Here is a 23,680-nt window from a genome sequence, read left to right on the forward strand (position 1 = left end):
TAAAATTGTTTTAAGTCAAGAAATGTTTGAACATGTAGGTAGGACATGACAAGCTCCATTCCTAATTGTTTACAACCATTAGCGCGAGATGGTTTGTATGATTCGTTCCCTTCCGTCTTGTTTGAACTCTTTACATTATATATTTGTATATGTTCATGCGACAATAATACAAATTCCCATTAGTCATTGACCTCCTTGTTAACTACATGTATGTTGCGGGATTACAAATTGTGATGGATACAATTATGCCCTCATGTATAACCAGATGATACTGCGAAACTGCTGCAGCGTGTACATGGCTTTGGTCCGAAAACTATGGGATGAGCTACACAGCTACTGTCGTTTAAGGGTAAACGTTGCGGATAGATAACACGGTCTATTCACATGGACTACTAGTTAAGATCCTGGGTTCGACAATACTTGGTCCACTGTACATTTGTGATAAACTATGGCGACCCCAAATCCCCTCCTTTCGCTAATGTTTCAATGTCTCCTACCCAAACACCCCAAATAAAAATAAATAAATGACCAGTCCATCTGCCATTTGACAACTGACATACAGATACAAACGGGTTTTAACGTCCATAATTAAACTTCAGACAGTTGTTTGAATGGTAACATGTTATGAGTAAGCTTGTAACATGCAAGGCGAACTGCCACTGCGGGAAAGAAGGCATGGGTTTATGTGCGCTGCGCATATAATTAATGTTGACACGTGGTACATGCATGGCTCTTGTCGGGCTGTTATGCTGTCATGGACACCTGCGTGACCCATCTGCATAATGATATCATATATCTGAGAGCACGTGAGTAAATCTTCCAGTACGTGACCCAGGCGCATACAGCGAGAGAGTAAATCAATGGGTTCCAGTACGTGAACCAGCTGCTGTTCAGCGGAAAGGACATTAATTCAATAATTGTTCGATACCAAGCTAAATAGAAGTGTAACCATAAGGTGAACGAACGCCTGTTTGAGTCAAGAACGAATTCGTGTAGTGTGAAAGAAACCAAGAACATGTACAAAAGCGTCGGTCGATGACAGGTGGAGTGTGTTGTCTATATCTTCAGAGTGGCCTTGAACCTTACCACACTCTAGAGGAGTGCAGGGGTATCTACCTTGACTGACCACTGCCGTGTGTACGTGATGACAGAAACATTAGTCCGGTAGATGTCCTTCAGGTGGAAACAAAAATCAATTTTATCATGACCAATATTATTAGAAATAACATTATCATTATGTTATATTTTCAATGATATAATCATTTACGTTATCTCGTAGAAAATAAATTTAAGTTATGAAACTGTTGATTTATGAACATGTGTGGTACATAATTCGTAGGATATAGAGGATCTGTACCATGACAATACAATTACTTGTGTTGAACACATAAGACCAACTGTGCACTATACTACTTTTGTATAGTATCACCTTACCAATAACCAATTTTATTGACACGATATGTCGACGTGAACTAGATCGGCTGAAGGGTGCATATTCAACTCTATAGCATAGATGACTTCAATATCATAGCTCATCGGGGCTTGCACTGTGTAAACTGCTGCTTTCTCTAAGGTATTAGCGTCTATAGTTAGCATGACGTGGCGAGGACATGGGGGCTGTAACAGAAGTAAAACCCACATAATACACGTCATTTGACACAATACCTGTTGCAATAGATAAAACATACATATGCTAACGTGCAAATGTGCCCATGGCACAGACATGTGAATAACAAAAGCTGTCACCTGAGAAACAGTTACCTTCGTCCTGATAGGGCTATCAACTGATAACATTGATCAGTTCGGAGTGACAACATAGACAAATGTAAAAGACAAAATAGCCTCTGAAACTGCCACGAAGTGTGGTCTCCACACAGAACACAATTAACATGACAGATGTCGTTGTGTAATAACCTAAACTACGAAATGAACAATAAACATATTGCCTCTGAAACACATATTGATAACATTCTGATGAAATGACATCGAAACATAATCATCATATGACAAAAACATCTATTTGGAAACTATTCAAAATCCAAAACAAATCTACCAGATAACGCACAGGTTAATTCTTCTCTCGATTTCAAAACACTGGTTTTCAGGTGACCTACTTTGTCGATGAAATTCTTTAAATTCTTTATATCCAATGAGAGACTGTACTGTAAGTCTACTTCCGTGGCTAAAAATCCTCGAGTTAACAAACACCATTGTTGAAGTGGCTAATTCCCAAAATGAATTGTTAACACATTGTCTTATAGCAAATGATAATGGAAATGTGTGTGAATGAAGAAGGTGTATCAGCTTACCTTGTTGTCGCCAACGCCGTGTCTGCATCGCGAGAGAGAGCAGAGCGTGCCAGGCCGCCTCCTCCTCGGCTCACCATGCAACGTGTGAGCACTGCCACCTGCTTATATACAGCCCCCGCTGTAAACGTCCTGACAACGTGGCGGGGCTTGCCCAATCGCAATGCTACGTAAACACTACGTTGTTAAGCTGACGTCAATGTCTAAAATTAGCCTGGAAAAAATCCATTCATAGAATGCTACGTTTTGGCGACGGTGTTGTAGTTAAAATCCCACAAGTAATTGAATTTGTTTACTCTCTGAGAAATGTTGTAAATTGCGATTTTCATAATAAAACCGAGAAGCATTTGTCTTCATCTATTGTCAGACATCCTACCGTATGAAGTATGTTATCGGAGGTAAAACACAATTGCAATGCGCCAAAACGCAACCAAACACTTCCCAGTTGGCAACAGTTGTGAAATGCGCTGTTAACCGCCCACCCACGTGACATCTGCCGATTATCCACGAGTAACAATTATTTATAAACACGTTCTCATGCCGATGACTGTGGGGTTATTTCTTGTTGTTACAACGGCGTAAATATTGTCTGCTGTTGATGAATATATGGTCTGTTTAGGGACTTGTCGCTGATTATAGGGGACCAGTGAGGCGAGATTGGAGGGCATGAATTGTGACAGTTCTATTTTTTTCAATTAATAAAATTATAAATTTGTATATTATTTAGGAACTGCTCATTTATTTTAGGTGGGGGTAATCAAAACATGTCACTTGTATTTGGGGAGGAGGGGTGGGGGCAAAATATCCTACAATCGTGGGGCCATTACGAGGAGAGCGATATATGATCTCCACGTCACAGCACACATTCATCCTACACAATGGACCTGGTTTGCGGGGAGATCATGGGGGATTAAAGGTTGCATAATGGCCGGGGAAATCGACACCGACATATGCTCTGATGTGGACTTCGACCTCACAATAGTCAAACCAAATACAGTAGCCATGGTAACATCACTTCAAATGGATCTACTCATAACATAGGCAGTTCTAGTAATTTATACGGGATAAACAGATTTGTCATTGCAATGTGACTACTTAAATACACAACCTCTAATCACAAATTTACCAATAGAGACTGGCAGAAGGCGTGGTCTGCCCCTTGAGAGCTGAAGATGAATCATCCATCTGTTTAAATGTCCATGTATTAGCTGTCTTTACTTGGCAAAGCGTATTTAAATTTTAACGTGTTATGCCCTACGTCCTAAATTTATGTCGATTATTCCCAGTACTGTCAACAAAATCAATGTTATATATCATACCAGTATCTATGCGTCTGTCCACCACCTGTAAACAACTGTACATTTTCTGTAGCATATGCTGTTGTAGCAAGGTTGGTGGTTTCGAGAATACATCGGCTTGACTCATACAGTACAACAGCATATATGACGTGACCGGGTCAACCCTCGCAAATACTGGACAGGCAACAAATCTCTGTCCAGGTCACGGAAAGGTGACCTGTTGCATTGGAAGGAAGGGCATCTGCACCCATAATACATACAAATTCTATAACATCTCGTGTCAGTGGCTATATTCTATTGTGCAGTAGATGGGGTTACTGTGAAGACGGATCATTGCCGAGCACCATAGTTCAACCAGGAAAACACGGAAAACCCGCAGTTTTCGATTTCATTAACTTACTACCGGGTTGGAGAAGTATGTGACAGTTCATCAGTATTCTTAGCTGTGCGTTCATTGAAAGAGGGATATATACACCGCCTTGTGTTCATTAGGTGTAGCAATGTCAGATATATATAAGTCACGTGTATGTTCGTATTACCCGGATTAAACGGGGTGTGCTTGCATTCTTTCTCTGTTTGATACTGTGACCTTCTCGAATAGGCGTATCCTGTTTTGTGGATTTGTTCAATTCAGGCGTATTTAGTGAAACTTAATTTTATTCCCGAAGCCTGCGTACACAATGTCAAGAATAACTGTGAATGAACACCTGGATCACACTATCGTGAGGGATATACCATACCAAAACTACCACAAACATCAAGATAAATACTGTCTTGATTTGTTTCTGCCCCGTACTTTTTTCTGTCCCAGTAAAGAACAGATCCAAAAGATTTTTTCTACAGGATACCCAATTCACCATGGACAGGGTGTCACCAACGATTCTTGTTCTCTACTGGAGCCAACATCAGCGTTGTGTCACGGCCAGGTAGCACCTACGTTTAGTGATGGCAAAGCCTGGCCCCGTCCCCCGCCAGTGGTTCTGTTTGTGCATGGTGGTGGATGGCAGAGGGGATGCCGCCGTGCCTGGACATACTTTGGGGGCAGCATCAACCTTCTGTTGTGTTTCACCACGTGGTTCTTCGGTCTTTACCACAACGTTGGGGCGAGTCTGGCATGTCGCGGGGTGGCCTGTGCAGTCATCTCCTACCCACTGACCCGTCCCGCAATGCCCTGGGTTATACTAGACGTCATCGTGTCGTACACTGGCAGTGCAATCTTTTCTTTCATAGTGTACCAACTGATATCCACATCTTGCTTTATTAGTCACGAGATATACTCATTCCTCATGCAATGCGAAAATGTCTTGATGTTTGATGCTGAGTGTTTGGAAAGAACAAACTGTATATTCAACGTGCCCCTGTCATCTGTGTTCATTTTCACCAATTATTTGACCTTATTAGCAATGTTAATATGCAGTTGTAACAACCCTTTAAAAGACATACATCCACTAGGAGCACGCTTGCTCTGGACTACAGTCAGTTTCCTTCTTGCACACCTGTCTTCCACGGTGGGCAGTGAAACTGCTGTCTACACATATCTTTGTACTTTCTTGTTATGCGTCAGTATCCAGCTTCACAGTGCCAGGCAGTGGCAGCCTGTCTCCAACTCGCAGCAGATCCGAGCTATAACTACAGCCATGAAATGGATCAAGAACTGTAGTGAACGGACGTCGTACTTCGACTCAACATCGTTATTTCTGATGGGCCACTCAGCGGGTGGTCAACTGGTTTCTCAACTAGCCCTTGACAAAAACCAGCTTGATGACGGCGGATGCTCGTCTCATGACATCAAGGTAATACTACAACACAATACAGGTAGCCATACTCCTGAAATTCCGAAAATAAACAATGAAATCATTGGTAAAATGAACATTTAACATGTTTACTTTAATATGAAGTTAATAATGCAAAAACACGTACGTATGTTTTGGCATTGTAAATCGCATAAATATCAGGTGAAAACTTTGTCCTTGCAGGGCGTAGTCTCCATCTCTGGCGTGTACGACTTACAGAAGCTATCATCTCCAGTCTTGAGGCGCCTCTATCTCCACCCCGCCTTTGGTCCTCACCCGGACAACTGGCTCCAGGCATCGCCGCTTACTCTCATCTCACAACCAATCGACGGAAGGTGTTGTCCCCCCTTTCTGCTGCTGACTGCACAGATTGACGGGCATTTGAATAATGATGCCGACGAGTTCTATAAGAAGCTTAAATTGAGGAATGTTACCGTCATGAAGTATATTATTCCATCAACTATGCATTTAACCATTATGGCTTGTTTCTCAGTGTTTCAATCGTCTGTTTGTCAAAGATGTGTTGATTTCATCAAGGATAACGCCTCATAGAGACCTATTTCATTTAGAGCGGACCTCTTCTGTGTGAACAACTGAATCCGTGTGTATACTCCGATTAGAAACATGTTCATGAAACGAGCATATCAATCAGTGGCAGTATGTAACAGTATTCACTTTACTGTTATACGAGTATTTTCTACACACTGCCAGGGTACCTTGTTTCATTACGTTTGAGCATCAAGTGGAACTGATCGGCCATTTCTATCAGGTGGTTATTGTAATTTCATACCTCTGACCAATCTGAATCGAGTAATTTCCAAGCTCATTGTAAATATTCATTTGATTAGCCTATTATTTTCACCCCTTCTGTCTGATAAGTTTAAATAAAGGTTCTAAAAAGCTACAAATTTGGAACCTAATACCACTGTGGAAAAGGACATCAAACGTTTGGGGGTTTCTTTTATTGAAATTAAAATCCAACTCTCAATGAGATTTTATGCAAAACTTTGTTGAATGGAGTTGAATCTTGAGATGCACCTTATCAATTATACCTGACGCGTGTTGGTATCACAGGTTGACAGATATGGTCTGTATGGGAATATGTTACTCAGCACATGTTATGTTCTCTCACTGCCTTGATGTTCACAGAAGTTATTGTATCTTGTCAATGGCTGGAAATAAATTCTGACATTTGGAGTTTCTATTCAAAATCATTGATAATTGAATTTGTTTGTTTGTTTGTTGTTTAACACCGCACTCGACGATATTCCAGCTATATGACGGTTGTCTGTAAATAATGGAGTCTGAACCAGACAATCCAGTGATTGATATCATGTGCCTTGATCCACGCAATTTGGATACGATGACATGCATCCCATTGGTCGCCTCTTACGGCAAGCATAGTCGCCTGTTACGGCAAGCATGGGTTGCTGAAGACCTATTCTACCCTGGATCTTCACTGGTCTTGATACTAGTAATTGAAAAGGACTCATGAACCCATGACTCATGAACACCTGAGTTCATTAACATACCTTATGTTCTATTATGAAATAAACTAAAAAATTCAGACTTCATTGAAGTTTATCTGAAACACAAAATTGCTTCCAAGGAAGCATCCATTTGGGTGGATTTTTTAGGACAAATTAGTTTGTTTCTAGCTATATTAAACACACTATTTATTTACTGAGCTACAGAAAACAAGTTATTCATTTTACTATTAACACAAATCTTTTGGGTATTTTCAATCAAAGAATCTATTCATCTTTATCACCACTGCCATCAAACTATTCAGTTTGGGCATGTTTCTGAACAAACTATTCAGTTTGGGCATGTTTCTGAACAAACTATTCAGTTTGGGCATGTTTCTGAACAATCTATGCAGTAACTTTTAAAAGCATAGTCTGGAATGGAAGTCGCAACTTTGAAACTGGTACCCAAAGCTTGAGAAAGCTGCTTTCTAAGTGGCTAACGTCGACTTCCTGTTGGTCATTTCATTGGTAGGTAATAGTTCGCGAAAGGTTGTTCTGACGTGACCTGTAATGGGACGTCCTCATCGATAGCGAAAACTTGTATCTGATTTTAATAAGATTGAGGTAATCTAAGCATGTGATTTATCCTGTTTTCTTTATTTACAGCATTAATTGTTTATTGTTAAGCAAGTTTATCTCTGCAGCCGTTGTAATATGCAGCTACCAGCCGATTCGTCTCGCATCAAAACACAGGCTGTGTACTCGCGGGCAGATGACCACGGCGTACGCTGATCACTGTGTCGGATTAACGAGACTGATTAATGAGTGATTTGGGTAATTTCGTTGCAAATTAGGTGTGTTTCGGAGTCGGAGTGCGAGACTGTCGGATTAACGGGTTTAAATAGCACTGATTTAATCCCTTCACATCATTAGTGCCGGATAAAGGCAATTGGCGGATTAACAAGACTTGACTGTATTCAGTTTGGGCATGTTACTGAACAAACTATTTAGTTTGGGCATATTTCTGAACAAACTATTCAGTTTGGGCATGTTACTGAACAAACTATTCAGTGTGGGCATGTTACTGAACAAACTATTCAGTGTGGGCATATTTCTGAACAAACTATTCAGTTTGGGCATGTTACTGAACAAACTATTCAGTGTGGGCATATTTCTGAACAAACTATTCAGTTTGGGCATGTTACTGAACAAACTATTCAGTGTGGGCATATTTCTGAACAAACTATTCAGTTTGGGCATGTTACTGAACAAACTATTCAGTGTGGGCATGTTACTGAACAAAATATTCAGTGTGGGCATATTTCTGAACAAACTATTCAGTTTGGGCATGTTACTGAACAAACTATTCAGTGTGGGCATATTTCTGAACAAACTATTCAGTTTGGGCATGTTACTGAACAAACTATTCAGTTTGGGCATGTTACTGAACAAACTATTCAGTGTGGGCATATTTCTGAACAAACTATTCAGTTTGGGCATGTTACTGAACAAACTATTCAGTGTGGGCATGTTACTGAACAAACACTCTTCAGTGTGGGCATGTTACTGAACAAACTATTCAGGTTGGGCATATTTTTGAACAAATTGTTCATTTGAAGAATCTTATAATATCTTGAATTATATCTAAAAATGGGGAAATGTAATTTTTCCTAAGTCCTTTAAAACCCATTTCCCATCTATATTTCTGTACTATGGGAAATTGTCGATTCTGACTCATATTAAACATAAAAACTATCTTCACTCACTATGACCAATATCTCCCATACTAACAGCCCTAAAGAGGAGACAAAACAAAACACACATTATACAGTTCAAATGTTTATTTCATTATTTACATCTTATCACAATCTTTCCCTTCTTCATCCCTGTGTTAGAGACTTAGTGAACTGTTGAGGAACTCGACCTTCCAGCTGTTCTAGTGAAATTGTAAAGATTCTACACAACTGTATACTGCCTCTGACTTTGCCATTTTATCAGCAATACAAGCAACAATGGTATTACCAACTTGCATCTTCCAGCCTTGAAATACATTCAAGCTGATAATTTCAGTCCTCTTATTTTATAGTTGCATACCAGAATAACGTACTCACTGAATCAGAAACAGCCGTAATTTCTATCTTTGAAAGATGCATAAACTGGGCTTTGAGATGTCCCTAAGGTGAGTGCGTGAGTATGGTTTTACACCGCTTTTATCAATATTCCAGCAACATCATGGCAAGGGACACCAGAAAGGGCTTCACACATTGTACTCATGTAGGGAACCAAAACTGGGTCTTCAGCGTGACAAGCAAACGCTTTAACCACTAGGCTACCCGACCGCCCAAGAAGTCCCAAAGGAACATGAGTTGGAGCTGTATTTACCAGTACACTCAATAGCTTCATAAACTACTGGTAGACATAAAACATCTGCTTATAATAAAACGTTACTAATTAAAAATTATCCAATGTGTAAAAGGAAATATATGTACATCTAAAATAAAGTACTTATATTAAAAGAGGATATAAAATGTGATCTATTAGCTTAAAATGAAGCACTATTGCCCTCCACCTCCCAAGCACACTCAAGCACACACAGTTTCATCATTAACCAAGAGACACCTAGATAAAAGTTGTGTGTTAGATCCACCTCTACTACCGAGACAGGACTGCATCCAACACAGTACAGTACCAGGCTCCCCATTCAGTAGGCTGGGGTTTGATGCTATTCTTTTATTACACACATATCAAAGTAAACTTCTAAATACACACGACACAGTCAATTATCCTACACCAAAAGAACATACAGACTACAAGTTGTTATAGAATATAATACTGTTACACGCTTCAAATGTGAACAGCAAAACAGGCAGTCATATTTGAATGGAAAACAATGCCCAATCTGAGAGTTGTGTGGCTGCACAGACAACATCCCACTGAATGAAGCAGGGCATGATCTTGTCTAGCAGACACACATTTGGAGTGAGTTTGTTTTAATGCCAACCAGTATTCCTATTATATGACAGCATTTCAGCTTTATATGGGAGGAAAGCCTGTAAGTGATCTAGGTCTCCAATGTTTACCACTTTTGGGAAATCCACGAGCACAGGTATGGTGCTGACAAACCTAGAAACATAATTGGGGTGAACTGGGATTCGAACCCACAATCATAGGTTAATTCTGTACTATCAAAGCATACACAACTGAAGTTTGGATTCATTCACGTCCAATCAGTTCTCCCTGAGCATACAAGAACACAGAATGTTATGTAGGTTTGGTGCTTCATCTTACATTCAGTTTAATGATTGTTGGATCCAGAACTGCCTATGTGACGGATTCACAACATGACAAAATGCTGTGAAGTAATCTCTGGTCAGGGTAATTCATTAAACATTATTAAAAGCAAACGAGAATGTGAAAGTGACCTGTAGTTTTCTTCAACAAGTAGATATGCCCAAACTTGCTTACTGTGTTACCTTCTTTACATTTTAATTCATGTGTGCAACATGCCAGAGGAGACATGTCATTTCATCACCTACATAGATGCTTGACAGTAACAAGACCTTCACACCAAGAACCCTGATATGTGACACAAGCATATCAGCTGGTTTAGAAGGTTACACAAACAATTTTATTGTGTTATTCGTGTTAGTTTGAATAGTCTAATCCCATGAGACTAATAGTATCACACTGTAAATAATAGCTGCATCTTGAAATCAGGAACTCAAGCTCCAATACCTCGTCTGCAGGTGGATCAGGAAGCCAGTCATGACTGTAGTGCAGTAGAGCTGGCACCATAAACACTGGACCTAAACCTGAACCTGGGCCATAGGCTGGAGGTTTGGGGACACCTGTGCCAAACAAATGTAAAACATCATAACAACTATCATCACACAATCTGTCTTTGATTACATCAGCACCTGTATGCTGACACATCCCAAGTCTCTGACACATCCCAAGTCTCTACACTACATGGTGCATCCTCATAACCTTTAATGTTAATTAACAGATAAACCATTTCTGTGAGTCGCCTCTATGTACTGACCTTGAACTCAGCCCCTGTTATCTCCACAATGTCCTCTACGGTCACACCATCAGCTATCTCGATCAGCGTCAACCCTTCCTCGGGACTCACTGTGAACACTCCCTGTTGGCACAGCACAGTGGGAGTAGCATAGGTTCTTAGGAGTTGCAAATGTTTGGGATCATATCACAAAATTTCACCTCCATAGGTTGGGCCCTAGCAGGGTCAAATTCTAAACAGGGACCTACAAACATAGCTATGTTATTCCATAAAACAAATATATTTAGACCTGAATTTTGTAACAAATTTTAGAAAAGTGTAGAAGACATACAGATGAAGGGATAACAGATAACAGAAAGCTTCCATAATCCTTCAGTTAGGGAGAGCTAAAGCTGTTGTCAAACAATGGTCAATTGCCATATCAAGGTCTTAGCTTGTTAACAAAACATGCTAATGAGGCAGGGTTTGAAGATGTTCATTAACCAGCATGAGAGTGAAGACCGCACTACCTTCTCTGTGATGATCATGTCCACACACTGCTTTCCAGTCAGCGGAAGGCTGCACTCAGACAGGATCTTGTGCTTCCCACCCTACAATACAAACAGCTGACCATCACACACTTCTCTTGTCACTGATTTTTGGTCTTGAGGGCACTAGTCAGAGGCACCACACAGAAAATAAGCACCATTTCAATTCTAATTTTAAGAAAGAGATGGAATTTTTGTTTCATCTGTGTAATAGCATATGTAGTAAAATAGCTTAAATGCTTGTAATACTGTAGATCTCAAAAGTAGATCTAGGTCATGTTTCCATGAAGTAAAATAGGGTGGAAAAACCAGAAAGTAAAAGTGGACAGATATGGATGAGTGGGTAAAGAGACACATTACCTTTGCAGCATGTTCCATTGTGACAATGACCTTTGTCTTGTGGCTGGACACCAGGTCCATGGCACCACCCATCCCCTTCACCATCTTCCCCTGCAACAAAAGATAACAGTTTCAAACAAATGTAATCCAGACATTGCAGTTTGACTCGCTAGCATTACTGTGGAACTCACCGGAATCATCCAGTTTGCTAGATCCCCACATCTGGATACCTGCATTGCTCCCAAGATGGTCAAGCTTACATGGCCCCTGTAAAATCAGCAAACATGTGCAAAGTACCTTCATATACCTAAGACATCATCCTATTGTTTTGACCTTTACTTTATCCATCTTCCAGAGGCAAGGGAGTTAACTAACTGTAAAAGTACAGTTTCCACCCTTGCCAAACTAGGCTGAAATTTCTGGGTTTGATCGCCATCAGTGGCTATAGGAGTTATGTCCCTTCTATGTCCCTCCTATTGACCAATCAGATTACACCTCTGATATCACTTGTGTAACAGGACAGGCTTTGGGCACATTTAGACACCTAATATTTTCATGACTTTGATGCCGAAAATACTAAAGAATGTGTCTACAGTCCCTCCGTCTGTCCTTCACGACCTCAGTTCGTTGGATGTAGGGCGGTGATTCACGATAAAATATAATCAAGTTTCAACAGTTTATTACAGAAAATAAAAAACAAAACAAAAAACAACAGTAACAAAATATAAATATGAACTCAACAACAATTACAAATCAGTCAATCCTATTCCTAACTAAAATTTACATTATTAAGCCAAAAATCCTACTTACTTATACTTTAAGAATAAAACTCAGAAGCAGCCTAAAGCAGACGAACAAACCCCTAACTAACCCACTTTAATAAATAATCACTAAAGCATCCTTAACACAGTCTACGAGGACAAACAAACCACCCTTCCAAACCTCCAAACACAATCAGTCAATGTAGCTACATCACATAGCTTACATTATTTCCTAATTAAATCCACCCGTCCAACCCACCTTTATAACAGTTTACCCATGAATTCTAAAGTTGCCACATAATTTAGATCTTTATTGCCAAAAATCACTAGGGATTGGGGAATTGTTCGACCTCCGAACAAGGTAATTTGGTGTGGTCTTCCTCATCTGTATTGATCTTCCTGATCATGCCAGACAATGAGAGCATTCGCGCTAATCACTTATATACTCGCAAGGACACGTAACCTCTGGGTCAACACGTCTAAACGGTGCAGCCACTGGCTAATCCAGTCTGTCACCAACCAATCGGGGCGCTCTTACCATACGACCCACGACTCAAAACACTAAATCGGCATGCAGCCGACAAACGCACGTGCCTGCATGTGGGGCAAGATCTGAAACGTGCTGTCCCAAAGCGAACTACATATCAGCAAGGAGCTATTAACCACATAAATGCTACCATCTATCCTACATAATCAGAGGAAATTTCAATATTTCTACACTTGCATTTGCTTCAAACAAAATTGTGGCACCCAGTGAAGACAATCTGATCGATAAGCAAGATCTATAATGTAACAAAACTTACTTCGCCAGGTGCATCAAATCACGGGAGCACCTTGATTAAAAACATGAAAAGATTTGGAAAATATCTGTTGACGCTAAGATGAAGTACACATGCTTTGCAAATCCTGCAATCAACCGAAATCTGCATGGCAATTTACAAACCGGATTAATCTCATTACATTATTTTGATTGGACTATGCATAGACCCGTTAGTCCAGCCAAAACATAACGCCATAATTCAAGCCTATTTCTGTAAGGGTGGAAACAGGACTTTTAAAGTCAGTTAACTCCCTTGCCTCAGGAAGATGCACTTATCATTGAAGGCATTTGATGATTCAAAGTCTAATAATAAATTTTAAAACTTATTCTACCTCACACTTTGCATATCTTCTTCTTTGATCCTCTGTGGAAACATGCTTGAACCATGTTTCCACCTTCTAAAACAAAAACATTCCCCGAACACACCCCAACATCTCTATGGTTACATCCAGCAGCTGGGTCAATTAAGTGCTCCGTGCATGGCAAGTTTGCTTGAGCTGGCAACGTGTATACCTCTGCCAACTCATTCTCTTTCTCATCACCACTGTGTGTTGACCAGTTTGACTACTTAGAGAAGATATTCGTTTACTTTTTGCCAGGTCTCTGAAATTAACACAGCAACACCGTGGGCAAAAAGGACAGACAACGTCCCGCATGTTAAGAATGCCAATGCACATACTCTAGGTCAGACCCTCACTCCTTGTGCTGTGATAGTCGCTGAAGTGCTCGCTGCACTAACGTTGTGCAGAATGACATTCTATGTCAGATTCTGCTTTCCGGATCTATCTCCAGCAGTGTCGTAGGAGATTGTTGGACCGTCACCAAGACAAAGAAATCATCTAAGAAACCTAAAGCCAGGCCCTCAGCTCCATCAGAAGAACCTGTACTGTCAGTCACAGATGATATTATTTCTGATAGTTTCCTGAAGGACGATATCTCCAACCCAGACCTTTCGAATGTTCAACAATCTCCAATTCAAGCAGATGTTCTCTCTGTTCTACTGGCCACTCCCGCTCCCATTCAAGCGACTGATAGCGCTCCCTCCTTTATGATACCACGCTGGGAATTTACACGTTCTGTTCCTACAGCTGATCGTGAGAAGGAAAATAGCTCTACTGTTTGTCCTTCAACTACCACCCATCTCAGGATCGTAGGCACAGGACGACACTGGATCGACAATCAGATTCCAATGACAATGATCGGCTAACAACTATGGGAACTAGCTGATATTCGATACCTACGCGGATCGCAGGCTGGGATGGGACGCTTACCCGGTTTATCGAGACCCTTACTACCAGCAACCTGGAAACCCATACCCAGTAGATTTCCCCAACTACCGCAATACTACTGGCTACGTTCACTCTCCACTTTGCCATCCTCCTATGGAACTTCCTTTGACAACAACCCTCAACCCTCTCTAAGCCTAAGGATTGTAGTTTGTCACCTTATGGGGAATGGGAACGTCGAAGCTTTTCCCGAAGCCGCTCTCATTCAGGTCAGAGATCCCCGGATTGCATTCCCACCAGTTTGGCTCCTCCGGAACCTTGTTGACCTATCTTGAGCAATAGTTAGGATCACCACGATCAACAGCAGATTATGGAACCCTGGTTCAACTCCTGTGATTTCTACTCCTACGTTCGGGTATCTTGTCAACCTCCCAGCCTACAGATTCAGCTCCACTTCCAAATACCTCCCGCTAGGCCCCTCCTGGGTCAGGTGGTTCGGCCTCTGCGTGAGGTGACCCTACCCTACCGGATCCACCAGCTGACAGTTCACACCTGCCTGTTACCCACCCAACATCACTCGTTACCATCCACCATGGTCCACAGTTTTGAACCCAGAAGACCCTGAATCAGTCCTTCTGCTTACAAGTAATAGATACATCGTACAACTTCAGCAGTGGATCGACTCACAGTGTTCGCGGTACCATCGGCCAGCTCATTCAATATTACGCTCCCTCTAAGCCCAGTATTATAAGACATTAACTCAAACCTGGATACGGCCATTGCATCGTTCTGTGTCTACGACTCTAAGTGATTCTTCATCCTTGAGGATAGTGGCACTCATGGAATGTCAGCTGCAGTTACTTCCTCCACAGTTTGACAGCACTGTCACAGAAGTGCTCGGTTTCATCCTTCCTGGTTGAAGATCAGGACCTCGCACACATGGATGCCATGGTACTCCTTACAATAGACCTCGTGTTTACCAATCTGTCAGCAACAAATTTGCTCTCTGCTTCTCTCTCCACTCACACACAAGGACGCCTTCATTCAAGGAGTGGTAACAAACTCACACAGATCCTGCACCTTCTCTCTCACCATTCTGGTTCCATGATAGCTCTTCATTGCTTTTGTGTTCTACAACATTGTACGTGGGACGATCAGTTCAAGGCTAAACTTGACAATCATGGTCTTCCCACATCCCATATCGATTGCAATAAGATAACATGATCTTCAAGAATTTCTATCTTCCTATCCTAACCCTTTAGAGGATGCGGAAGAGGACGAAGGAGGTGTTAGAGACCCTCCGCAGGACGATCCATCTCTTCTACCAGACCCAAGGGATCTGGTGAACCTTCCTGAAAGGGAGGTTCGGCAGGAAACTGACTCCTTTACTTCATGCACTCTACTGTGTTATAAACCTTTTCCTGCTCACAAGTTCCTGTCTTTTAGACACTAGACAGTATTTAAAATTTATAAACAAAATCAAAATGACACTGTCTAGATCCAGATTCAGTGTGTGTATTCTCACGGTTGTAGTCTATACATGCTAGAGTAGCTGCGGCCCCCCATCCAACCGTGGGATAAAATGCAAAGTGTGAGATAGGATATGTTTAAAAATTATGAAATTTTAGCATAAATTGTGTATCTATATACTTATCCTATCTCACACACAATATGCCCAACCGACCATCTCCGCATCTCAATTCTTCTAGCCTGCTAGCTCTGCGAAAGAGAATGAGTTGGCAGAGGCAAATACATGGTCAGCTCAAAGTAAGCTTGCTGTGCACGGGAGCATGTAAATGACCCAGCTGCTGGATGTAACCATGGAGATGCTTGGGTTTGTTCAAATGAATGTTTTTGTTTGAGAAGCTGGAAACATGGTTCAAGCACGTTTCCACATAGGATCGAAGAAGAAGATATGCAAAGTGTCAGATAGGACAAGTATATAAATATATAATTTATACTAACATTTCCAAACTTGAACTAAGACCAAGTTTCAACAATTGTGATCAGAAACAGACTTTCAGTCTTCAGAAACAGATGTCAAACTGGAGGTCACTGTAATGGAACAGCATGTGGAAAGAGAGAGATTGAGATTGCACCTACCCTCTAATCATGGCGAAAGACTCATCACTGGAGAAGTATGAGCTACCCTCTATGCTAGTCACAGTTTCCTTGCCTGCATTGATGAGGTCTGCATCCTCCTCACCGGGACGGGGGAACGGACCCTGTGCAAGTATGGGGGTTCACAGACACATCATACTTCATTTCATAATCATTCATCAAACATACATAATAACAGGAGATATTGCTTGGGTGATGTACAATGAAACAGCACACAATGCTTTGCAAACCATTGCATTGTTACTGGTGACCATGACATCACAATAAAATGACATCCCTATTCCCTCTGCCACTGAAACTGGTTAGCTATACAGTTTACGCTCAAGACACTGGTTATTACTGTTTACAAACACAAAGAGTTGGAAGAATTAGAATCTCACCCTTGTCTCTCCTTGATAAAAGTAACAATATACTCAGCAAGCCTCACATATTTGTAACTTTGATCAACTCGTCTTGATATATATGAACACTCCGGTGAGATTCTCTATTTATCAGAATCAAAATTGTAGAAAAAACAACAACAAAACTGTGTTAATGCAGGTTAAACCTGTGTTAATGTGTGTTAAACTTGAGTTAATGTGGGTTAAACCTGTGTTAATGTGTTAAACTTGAGTTTATGTGGGTTAAACCTGTGTTAATGTGTGTTAAACTTGAGTTAATGTGGGTTAAACCTGTGTTAATGTGTGTTAAACTTGAGTTAATGTGGGTTAAACCTGTGTTAATGTGTGTTAAACTTGAGTTAATGTGGGTTAAACCTGTGTTAATGTGTGTTAAACTTGAGTTAATGTGGGTTAAACCTGTGTTAATGTGTGTTAAACTTGAGTTAATGTGTGTTAAACCTGTGTTAATGTGTTAAACTTGAGTTAATGTGGGTTAAACCTGTGTTAATGTGTGTTAAACTTGAGTTAATGTGGGTTAAACCTGTGTTAATGTGTTAAACTTGAGTTAATGTGGGTTAAACCTGTGTTAATGTGTGTTAAACTTGAGTTAATGTGGGTTAAACCTGTGTTAATGTGTGTTAAACTTGAGTTAATGTGGGTTAAACCTGTGTTAATGAGTGTTAAACTTGAGTTAATGTGGGTTAAACCTGTGTTGATGTGTGTTAAACTTGAGTTAATGTGGGTTAAACCTGTGTTAATGTGTGTTAAACTTGAGTTTATGTGAGTTAAACCTGTGTTAAACTTGAGATTAATGTGGGTTAAACCTGCGTTAATGTGTGTTAAACTTGAGTTAATGTGTGTTAAACCTGTGTTAATGTGTGTTAAACTTGAGTTTATGTGAGTTAAACCTGTGTTAATGTGTTAAACTTGAGTTAATGTGTGTTAAACCTGTGTTAATGTGTGTTAAACTTGAGTTAATGTGGGTTAAACCTGTGTTAATGTGTGTTAAACTTGAGTTAATGTGGGTTAAACATGTGTTAATGTGTGTTAAACTTGAGTTTATGTGGGTTAAACCTGTGTTAATGTGTGTTAAACCAGCCCTCTACTGATCAAAGTCGTTGCCATGGAAACTCGAAAAATAATACTTAAAAAAAAAAAAAACTATCCAAAGGCACCAGTTCACCACTAGACCAATCAATGTGCAAAATATGGTGAAGAAAAATGGTCAGTTTTCAAGATCTGCTCCGGAAATGAGGACAACTGCCATTTTCAGTCTAAATCAAAGTCGTTGCCATGGATACTCAAAAAATAAAAAAAATTAAAATCCCAAACTATCAAAAGGCACCAGTCCACCACTAGATCTATCTATGTGCCAAGTTTGGTGAAGAAATATGGTACGGTTTTCAAGATCTTCTCCGGAAACGAGGACTACCGCCATTTTCAGCTTAAATCAAAGTCGTTGCCATGGAAACTCGAAAAATAACTTTTTTAAAAATCCCAAACTATCAAAAGGCACCAGTCCACCACTAGATCTATCTATGTGCCAAGTTTGGTGAAGAAATATGGTACGGTTTTCAAGATTTGCTCCAGAAACGAGGACTACTGCCATTTTCAGTCTAAATCAAAGTCGTTGCCATGGAAGTCGAAAAAATTATTTTTTTTAAATCCCAAACTATCAAAAGGCACCAGTTCACCACTGGATCTATCTATGTGCCAAGTTTGGTGAAGAAATATGATACGGTTTTCAAGATCTGCTCCGGAAACGAAGTGTGACGAACAGACGGACGGACGGACGGACGGACGGACGGACGGAACCCATTCCTATAGGCTCAACACGATAACCTTCATCACCAGCCATCAACAAGTGCAACTAGCAGTTTACAACCTTCTGTCAACGAATTAGCCCAAGCAGCTAGAACACACATTCCGGTCGACACGGATTCAATTTACGGCAGTAACAACATCTCCCCTGTGCTTTCCGACATGCCTGCCAGATGCCCGAACGTAAACAACATGGCGAATGACAAGTCTCTCCGCGATGAAGTGCCTGAACTGAAAGCACTTATCTACTCGTTGAAAGGGGATTCTACAACAACACATCAGCCAACAACCCTCCAGATGCCACAGGCCGTCCCTTCTGACTCCCTGCCCCCGATCAACACCATTCCAGCCCACCTCAAGACAAAAATCAAACAAGGTAAATACGTCAACTTGGTATTATTACTACAGCAAGATCTCGACATCAGCGAACGTGAAGCAGAGGGACATGAAGATACCAAGCCAGGAAGGTCTTTGTCACTACCCGACTTCATCATCGCATTCACTGCTTACAAGAACGTGTACTGCAAAAAAAACCACAAACTACGTGCACAGTTGGACGACCACGAACAGACCGTAGTAGGACTGGCGAAACTCTTTCCCGGCAAGACTAATCATTATGATTACCATAAACTGTTTGCCGCATGTGTAGCAGTATATGCAGAAAAAGGAACGCCTATTAGGTGGGACATGGTGGACAAACGGATATATACAATGTGTTCCACAGGACAGAGGGCCAGGTCCTGTCAATCATGCCAGAGCATAACCCACACTTCCGAGGGATGCCCCAATCTCATGGACCCAAGGATCAGATGTCCAAGCGGGCAGTTCGACAGGACCTCAACAAGCTACCGTCAAGGCAAAGTCGACGCCAGAGGTCGACCCAAAGTGCGCATCAACGGCAGAAGTGTGCAACAATTTTAATGACCAGGGCTGCCAGCGACAAACCTGCTACTTCGAACACGTGTGTGTTCTCTGTAAAGACACAAGCCACGGGAAACAGAACTGCAGGGAGAGGAAGCATAAGACATGACCGACTCCAGACGGGCTGGCTCCCCTTCTATCATGTAGACCCGTTTACCTAACACCAATCAATGTGACTCATCTAAAATATGAACTTTCATCTCATCCAGACCAAATTTCCTCCAACTACCTAATCAATGGACTTACACTGGGCTTTGACCCTCTAATCGCTCCTCTGCCTACAACTGTCGAGTGTCCCAACAACCTGAGTGCCCGACGAGAGCCTTCTACCATCACAAAACTGGTCCAGTCGGAAGTGGCAAGGGGATACGTGATCGGACCTTTCACCAAGTCGCCTTACCCCATCTGTCGAGTCAGTCCCCTAGGTTTAGCTGAAGGCAAGTACAGCCGCAAGAAAAGACTAATTTTGGACCTATCAGCCCCATACGACAAGCCAGACATCCCAAGTGTAAATGAACTAATTGACAAAGACTTGTGCTCCCTGTCCTATGTGACCATTGACAACGCTATATCTCTTATTCTGGAAGAAGGACCGGGGGCCTTGATGTGCAAGGTTGACATTTCCGACGCCTTTAAACAGGTACCCATTGCACCCAAGTTCTTTGGATTCAAGTGGGAAGAAGAGTTCTATTTCTATACACGTTTGGCATTCGGATGCAGATCAAGCCCAAAACTTTACGACTCCCTCTCAGAAGCAGTATGCTGGATTCTGCATAACAATTATAATGTCAAACATATTCTCCACCTCCTCGACAACTTCCTCACCATCGATGCGCCAACTGCTGATGCCCAGAAAATCACTTTATGCGAACTCTTTAGGCTACTCCAAATACCATTAGCTGAACATAAGTCAGCAGGTCCCGTTCCAGTCATCAAATACCTGGGAATTGTCCTCGACTCTCTTTCAATGACTGCTAAGCTACCACGAGACAAGTTGTCCAGAATTTCAGCAATGGTCGACGAGTTTTCTCGACAGAAAAAGTGTACAAAACGGGAACTGCTGTCACTAGTGGGGCATCTAAATTATGCATGCAGAATCATTATCCCTGGCCGTTCCTTCTTATCCTACCTGATCGACCTTTCTAAGACAGTGAAAAAACTCCACCATCATGTGTACCTATCCCATGCCTGCCGCCATGACCTACACATGTGGGCCACCTTCCTGAAAGATTGGAATGGAGAGTCATTCTTCCATGACTGTACTGCCACCTCTAACTGTGACATGGAACTATACATGGATGCTGCCGCTACTGTAGGCTTTGGTGGTTATTTCCAAGGATCCTGGTTTGCCGACAAATGGCCTCCAAAACTGTTAAGCGGATTGAGCGTAGAACACAGCCTTGCCTTCCTGGAATTATACCGATTGTTGTGGAAGCCATCTTGTGGGAACATAGATGGTCACAAAAGCGTGTGCTCTTTCGCTGTGACAATATATCAACAGTTCATATCATTAAGAAAGGCAGATCCAAATGTATTAAGATTATGTCTTTAATGAGAACACTAACCTGGACTGCTGCTAAAGGTAACTTTGTCGTCATCGCACAACATATCCCTGGCGTTCATAACAACATTGCTGATGCGCTCTCTCGTTTGCAGCTCAAGAAATTCCGAAGTCTAGCGCCATCAGCAGAGAAGAATGCCACACCATGCCCTCCCAGTTCACAAGTCATCTGGATTTGAACACCCATCTGAATACCCTGTGGTCCACCGCCATTACCCCTTGCACCAGACACACTTATGCCACAGGGATGCAGTGCTACATCAAGTTCATGATCCGTGTGTACCTGTTTTCCATGGAAGCTGACACTCTGCCTCCAGTGCAAGAGACGTATCTCCAGTACTTTCTGGCCCACTGTTTCGGGGTCCTTAAGCTCGCCTATACAACAGTGAAAATATACCTGGCGGGTATTAGGTATACTTACTTGCAAGCCGGATTACATATTGTGTTTGATTCCCCAGCCTCTGATGCTTCGCCCGTATCCAGACTTTGATGAGAGGATACAAGAAGTTACAATCTCCCGTCAAGAGTAAGAGGCTTCCCATTACGTATGACATTCTCTGTCGGATCGTCATTCTCCTAAGACAGGGTGTGCTAGGACCTTACAATGACTTGAATATGGAGACTATGTGCACCATTGCCTTCTTTGGATTTTTACGTTGTGGCGAGTTTACCTGCTCATCTAGTTTCGACATCGATGCCAACATCTGCGTAGAAGACATCACATTCGATCCAAATCGTGCCAGGTGCATTTTACGACTCAAAGTGTCTAAGACTGACCCTTTTCGTCAAGGCGCACATATCTCATTGTTCGCTACAAAGAACCTGGTGTGCCCCTTTCGCAGCCTGACACAACTCGTATGGATCAGACGACAGAGTGGGGCACGTAACACCGACCCCCTCTTTGTGGACAGCTCCTTTACAGCCATTACCAGGAATACCTTTCTGAGATGGCTCAGCATTATATTGTGTCGCGCCGGTTTTAGTTCCAGTGGGTATTCAGGACACTCTTTCAGGATCGGCGTGTCCACAACGGCAGCTCAAGCTCGCCTAGACGACCACCTTATCAAGACTCTAGGACGATGGAGCTCTGACTGTTTTACTTGGTACATCCCAACCCCCGAAGCTACCTTGCGCCAAGCCCAGATCTCCCTATGTACCGTGCGACATGCATAGACTTGACTTCGACCTGACGAGGCGCCATAGCCTACCACGTCAGTTTGTGTATATATTTAGATGGTTGTGAAGCATCGTTCCCATCCCATGTTTAATCATGACCGTTAGTTGCGTGTGCCATCGTTCTTTGTGCCAAATCATCTCAGGACTCTTCTGTAGTGTCTGTTGTACCCAACTGTGTAGAGCACAGCATTTGGACTCCACTATGTGCTAAGTGAGGATATACAGACATTGTGCCATAAATTCCATACCCCTGCTACTTCCTCCCAGTGCTCGCTGTGATACAGACAATACGGCATGTGTCCAAGGACTGATGCTATTAAACTTTGTTATAAGTCATTACATATTATTCCTTGGGGGCACTCGGTTGCTACACATACTCTCTTTGGGCGTCTGTAGCCCCCAACTCATACCACATACCTCTCCCTAATCTAACACTCTGGGCTTCACGACCTCCAAGGGTACATCTCTACTAATACTGGGATCCATGATCCCAGATTAATCCACAACAATACTCGGGTTGACAACCCACTAACAAGCTATCAACCCAGGATCCACGATCCTCGGGGTACTCTTTCTCTATTCCTATCACTCGGGTTTACGACCCACTAGCACCAGCAACCAAGGTAGCCCCCCTTTGTCGCCAATGTAAATAAATTATGATATTTATATTCCATTGTTTGTTGTTATTTGCTGCACAAAACTATATTATCTGTTGTTTCTTATTACAGGGTGTCTATCGTGATTATTTACAAATAAACAAAAGCCTCACACCCCGTCTTGGTGTCATCTGTTTGTATATATCGATAAAGCCAAGAAAACCTGGTTACATTAATGTGTGTTAAACCCGTGTTTAATGTGGGTTAAACCCGTGTTAAAGGGAACAGTGTTTACCAACCAAAGATAATATTTGCGGAAAGAATCAGGGTTTGAATCCTGTGATATGTTTTTTGAGCGAAGTACTTATGTCCTGCACAAAACATCGTCGATGATGATCATTTACGATTCCTTTATTTAAGTATATGTGTTATCCTTACCATCGTCGGAATGACATATTGACATGTTCATTGTATTAATATCACATTACATAATTTCTGAGCATGATGCATCTACCATTTTGGACTGTTTTTGAATAACTGCAGT

General features: G+C 41.7%; 2 protein-coding genes and 1 long non-coding RNA gene across 3 annotated transcripts in view; 1 reads left to right on the plus strand and 2 right to left on the minus strand.

Annotated features, from left to right (window-relative positions):
* Positions 1 to 976: 976 nt before the first annotated feature.
* On the minus strand, positions 977 to 2,381 carry LOC139479661 (uncharacterized). The gene is made up of 3 exons (XR_011654356.1): positions 2,310 to 2,381; positions 1,435 to 1,617; positions 977 to 1,173 (listed from the first exon to the last, which is right to left on the minus strand). It is a non-coding gene; the product is annotated as an uncharacterized lncRNA (long non-coding RNA).
* A 1,903-nt stretch (positions 2,382 to 4,284) lies between these two features.
* LOC139480447 (uncharacterized) lies at positions 4,285 to 5,949 on the plus strand. Its single transcript, XM_071263523.1, has 2 exons — positions 4,285 to 5,397; positions 5,581 to 5,949. Exons 1-2 carry the CDS (start codon positions 4,285 to 4,287, stop codon positions 5,947 to 5,949), a joined length of 1,482 nt encoding a protein of 493 aa, XP_071119624.1.
* A 2,778-nt stretch (positions 5,950 to 8,727) lies between these two features.
* Positions 8,728 to 23,680, minus strand: part of LOC139478446 (succinyl-CoA:3-ketoacid coenzyme A transferase 1, mitochondrial-like) — a 61,807-nt gene continuing 46,854 nt past the window's right edge. Inside the window, exons 10-15 of the mRNA XM_071260908.1 lie at positions 16,664 to 16,785; positions 11,945 to 12,020; positions 11,775 to 11,864; positions 11,397 to 11,477; positions 10,909 to 11,010; positions 8,728 to 10,714 (exon numbers count right to left, since the gene is read on the minus strand). Of these exons, the coding sequence (XP_071117009.1) occupies positions 10,673 to 10,714; positions 10,909 to 11,010; positions 11,397 to 11,477; positions 11,775 to 11,864; positions 11,945 to 12,020; positions 16,664 to 16,785 (513 nt within the window). The 3' untranslated portion in view covers positions 8,728 to 10,672. The remainder of the gene's footprint in view (positions 10,715 to 10,908; positions 11,011 to 11,396; positions 11,478 to 11,774; positions 11,865 to 11,944; positions 12,021 to 16,663; positions 16,786 to 23,680) is intronic.

Source organism: Haliotis cracherodii, unplaced genomic scaffold (assembly GCF_022045235.1).
Source record: "Haliotis cracherodii isolate W230 unplaced genomic scaffold, xgHalCrac1.p SCAF_4, whole genome shotgun sequence".
In the NCBI taxonomy this organism is placed as follows: Eukaryota; Metazoa; Mollusca; class Gastropoda; order Lepetellida; family Haliotidae; genus Haliotis; species Haliotis cracherodii.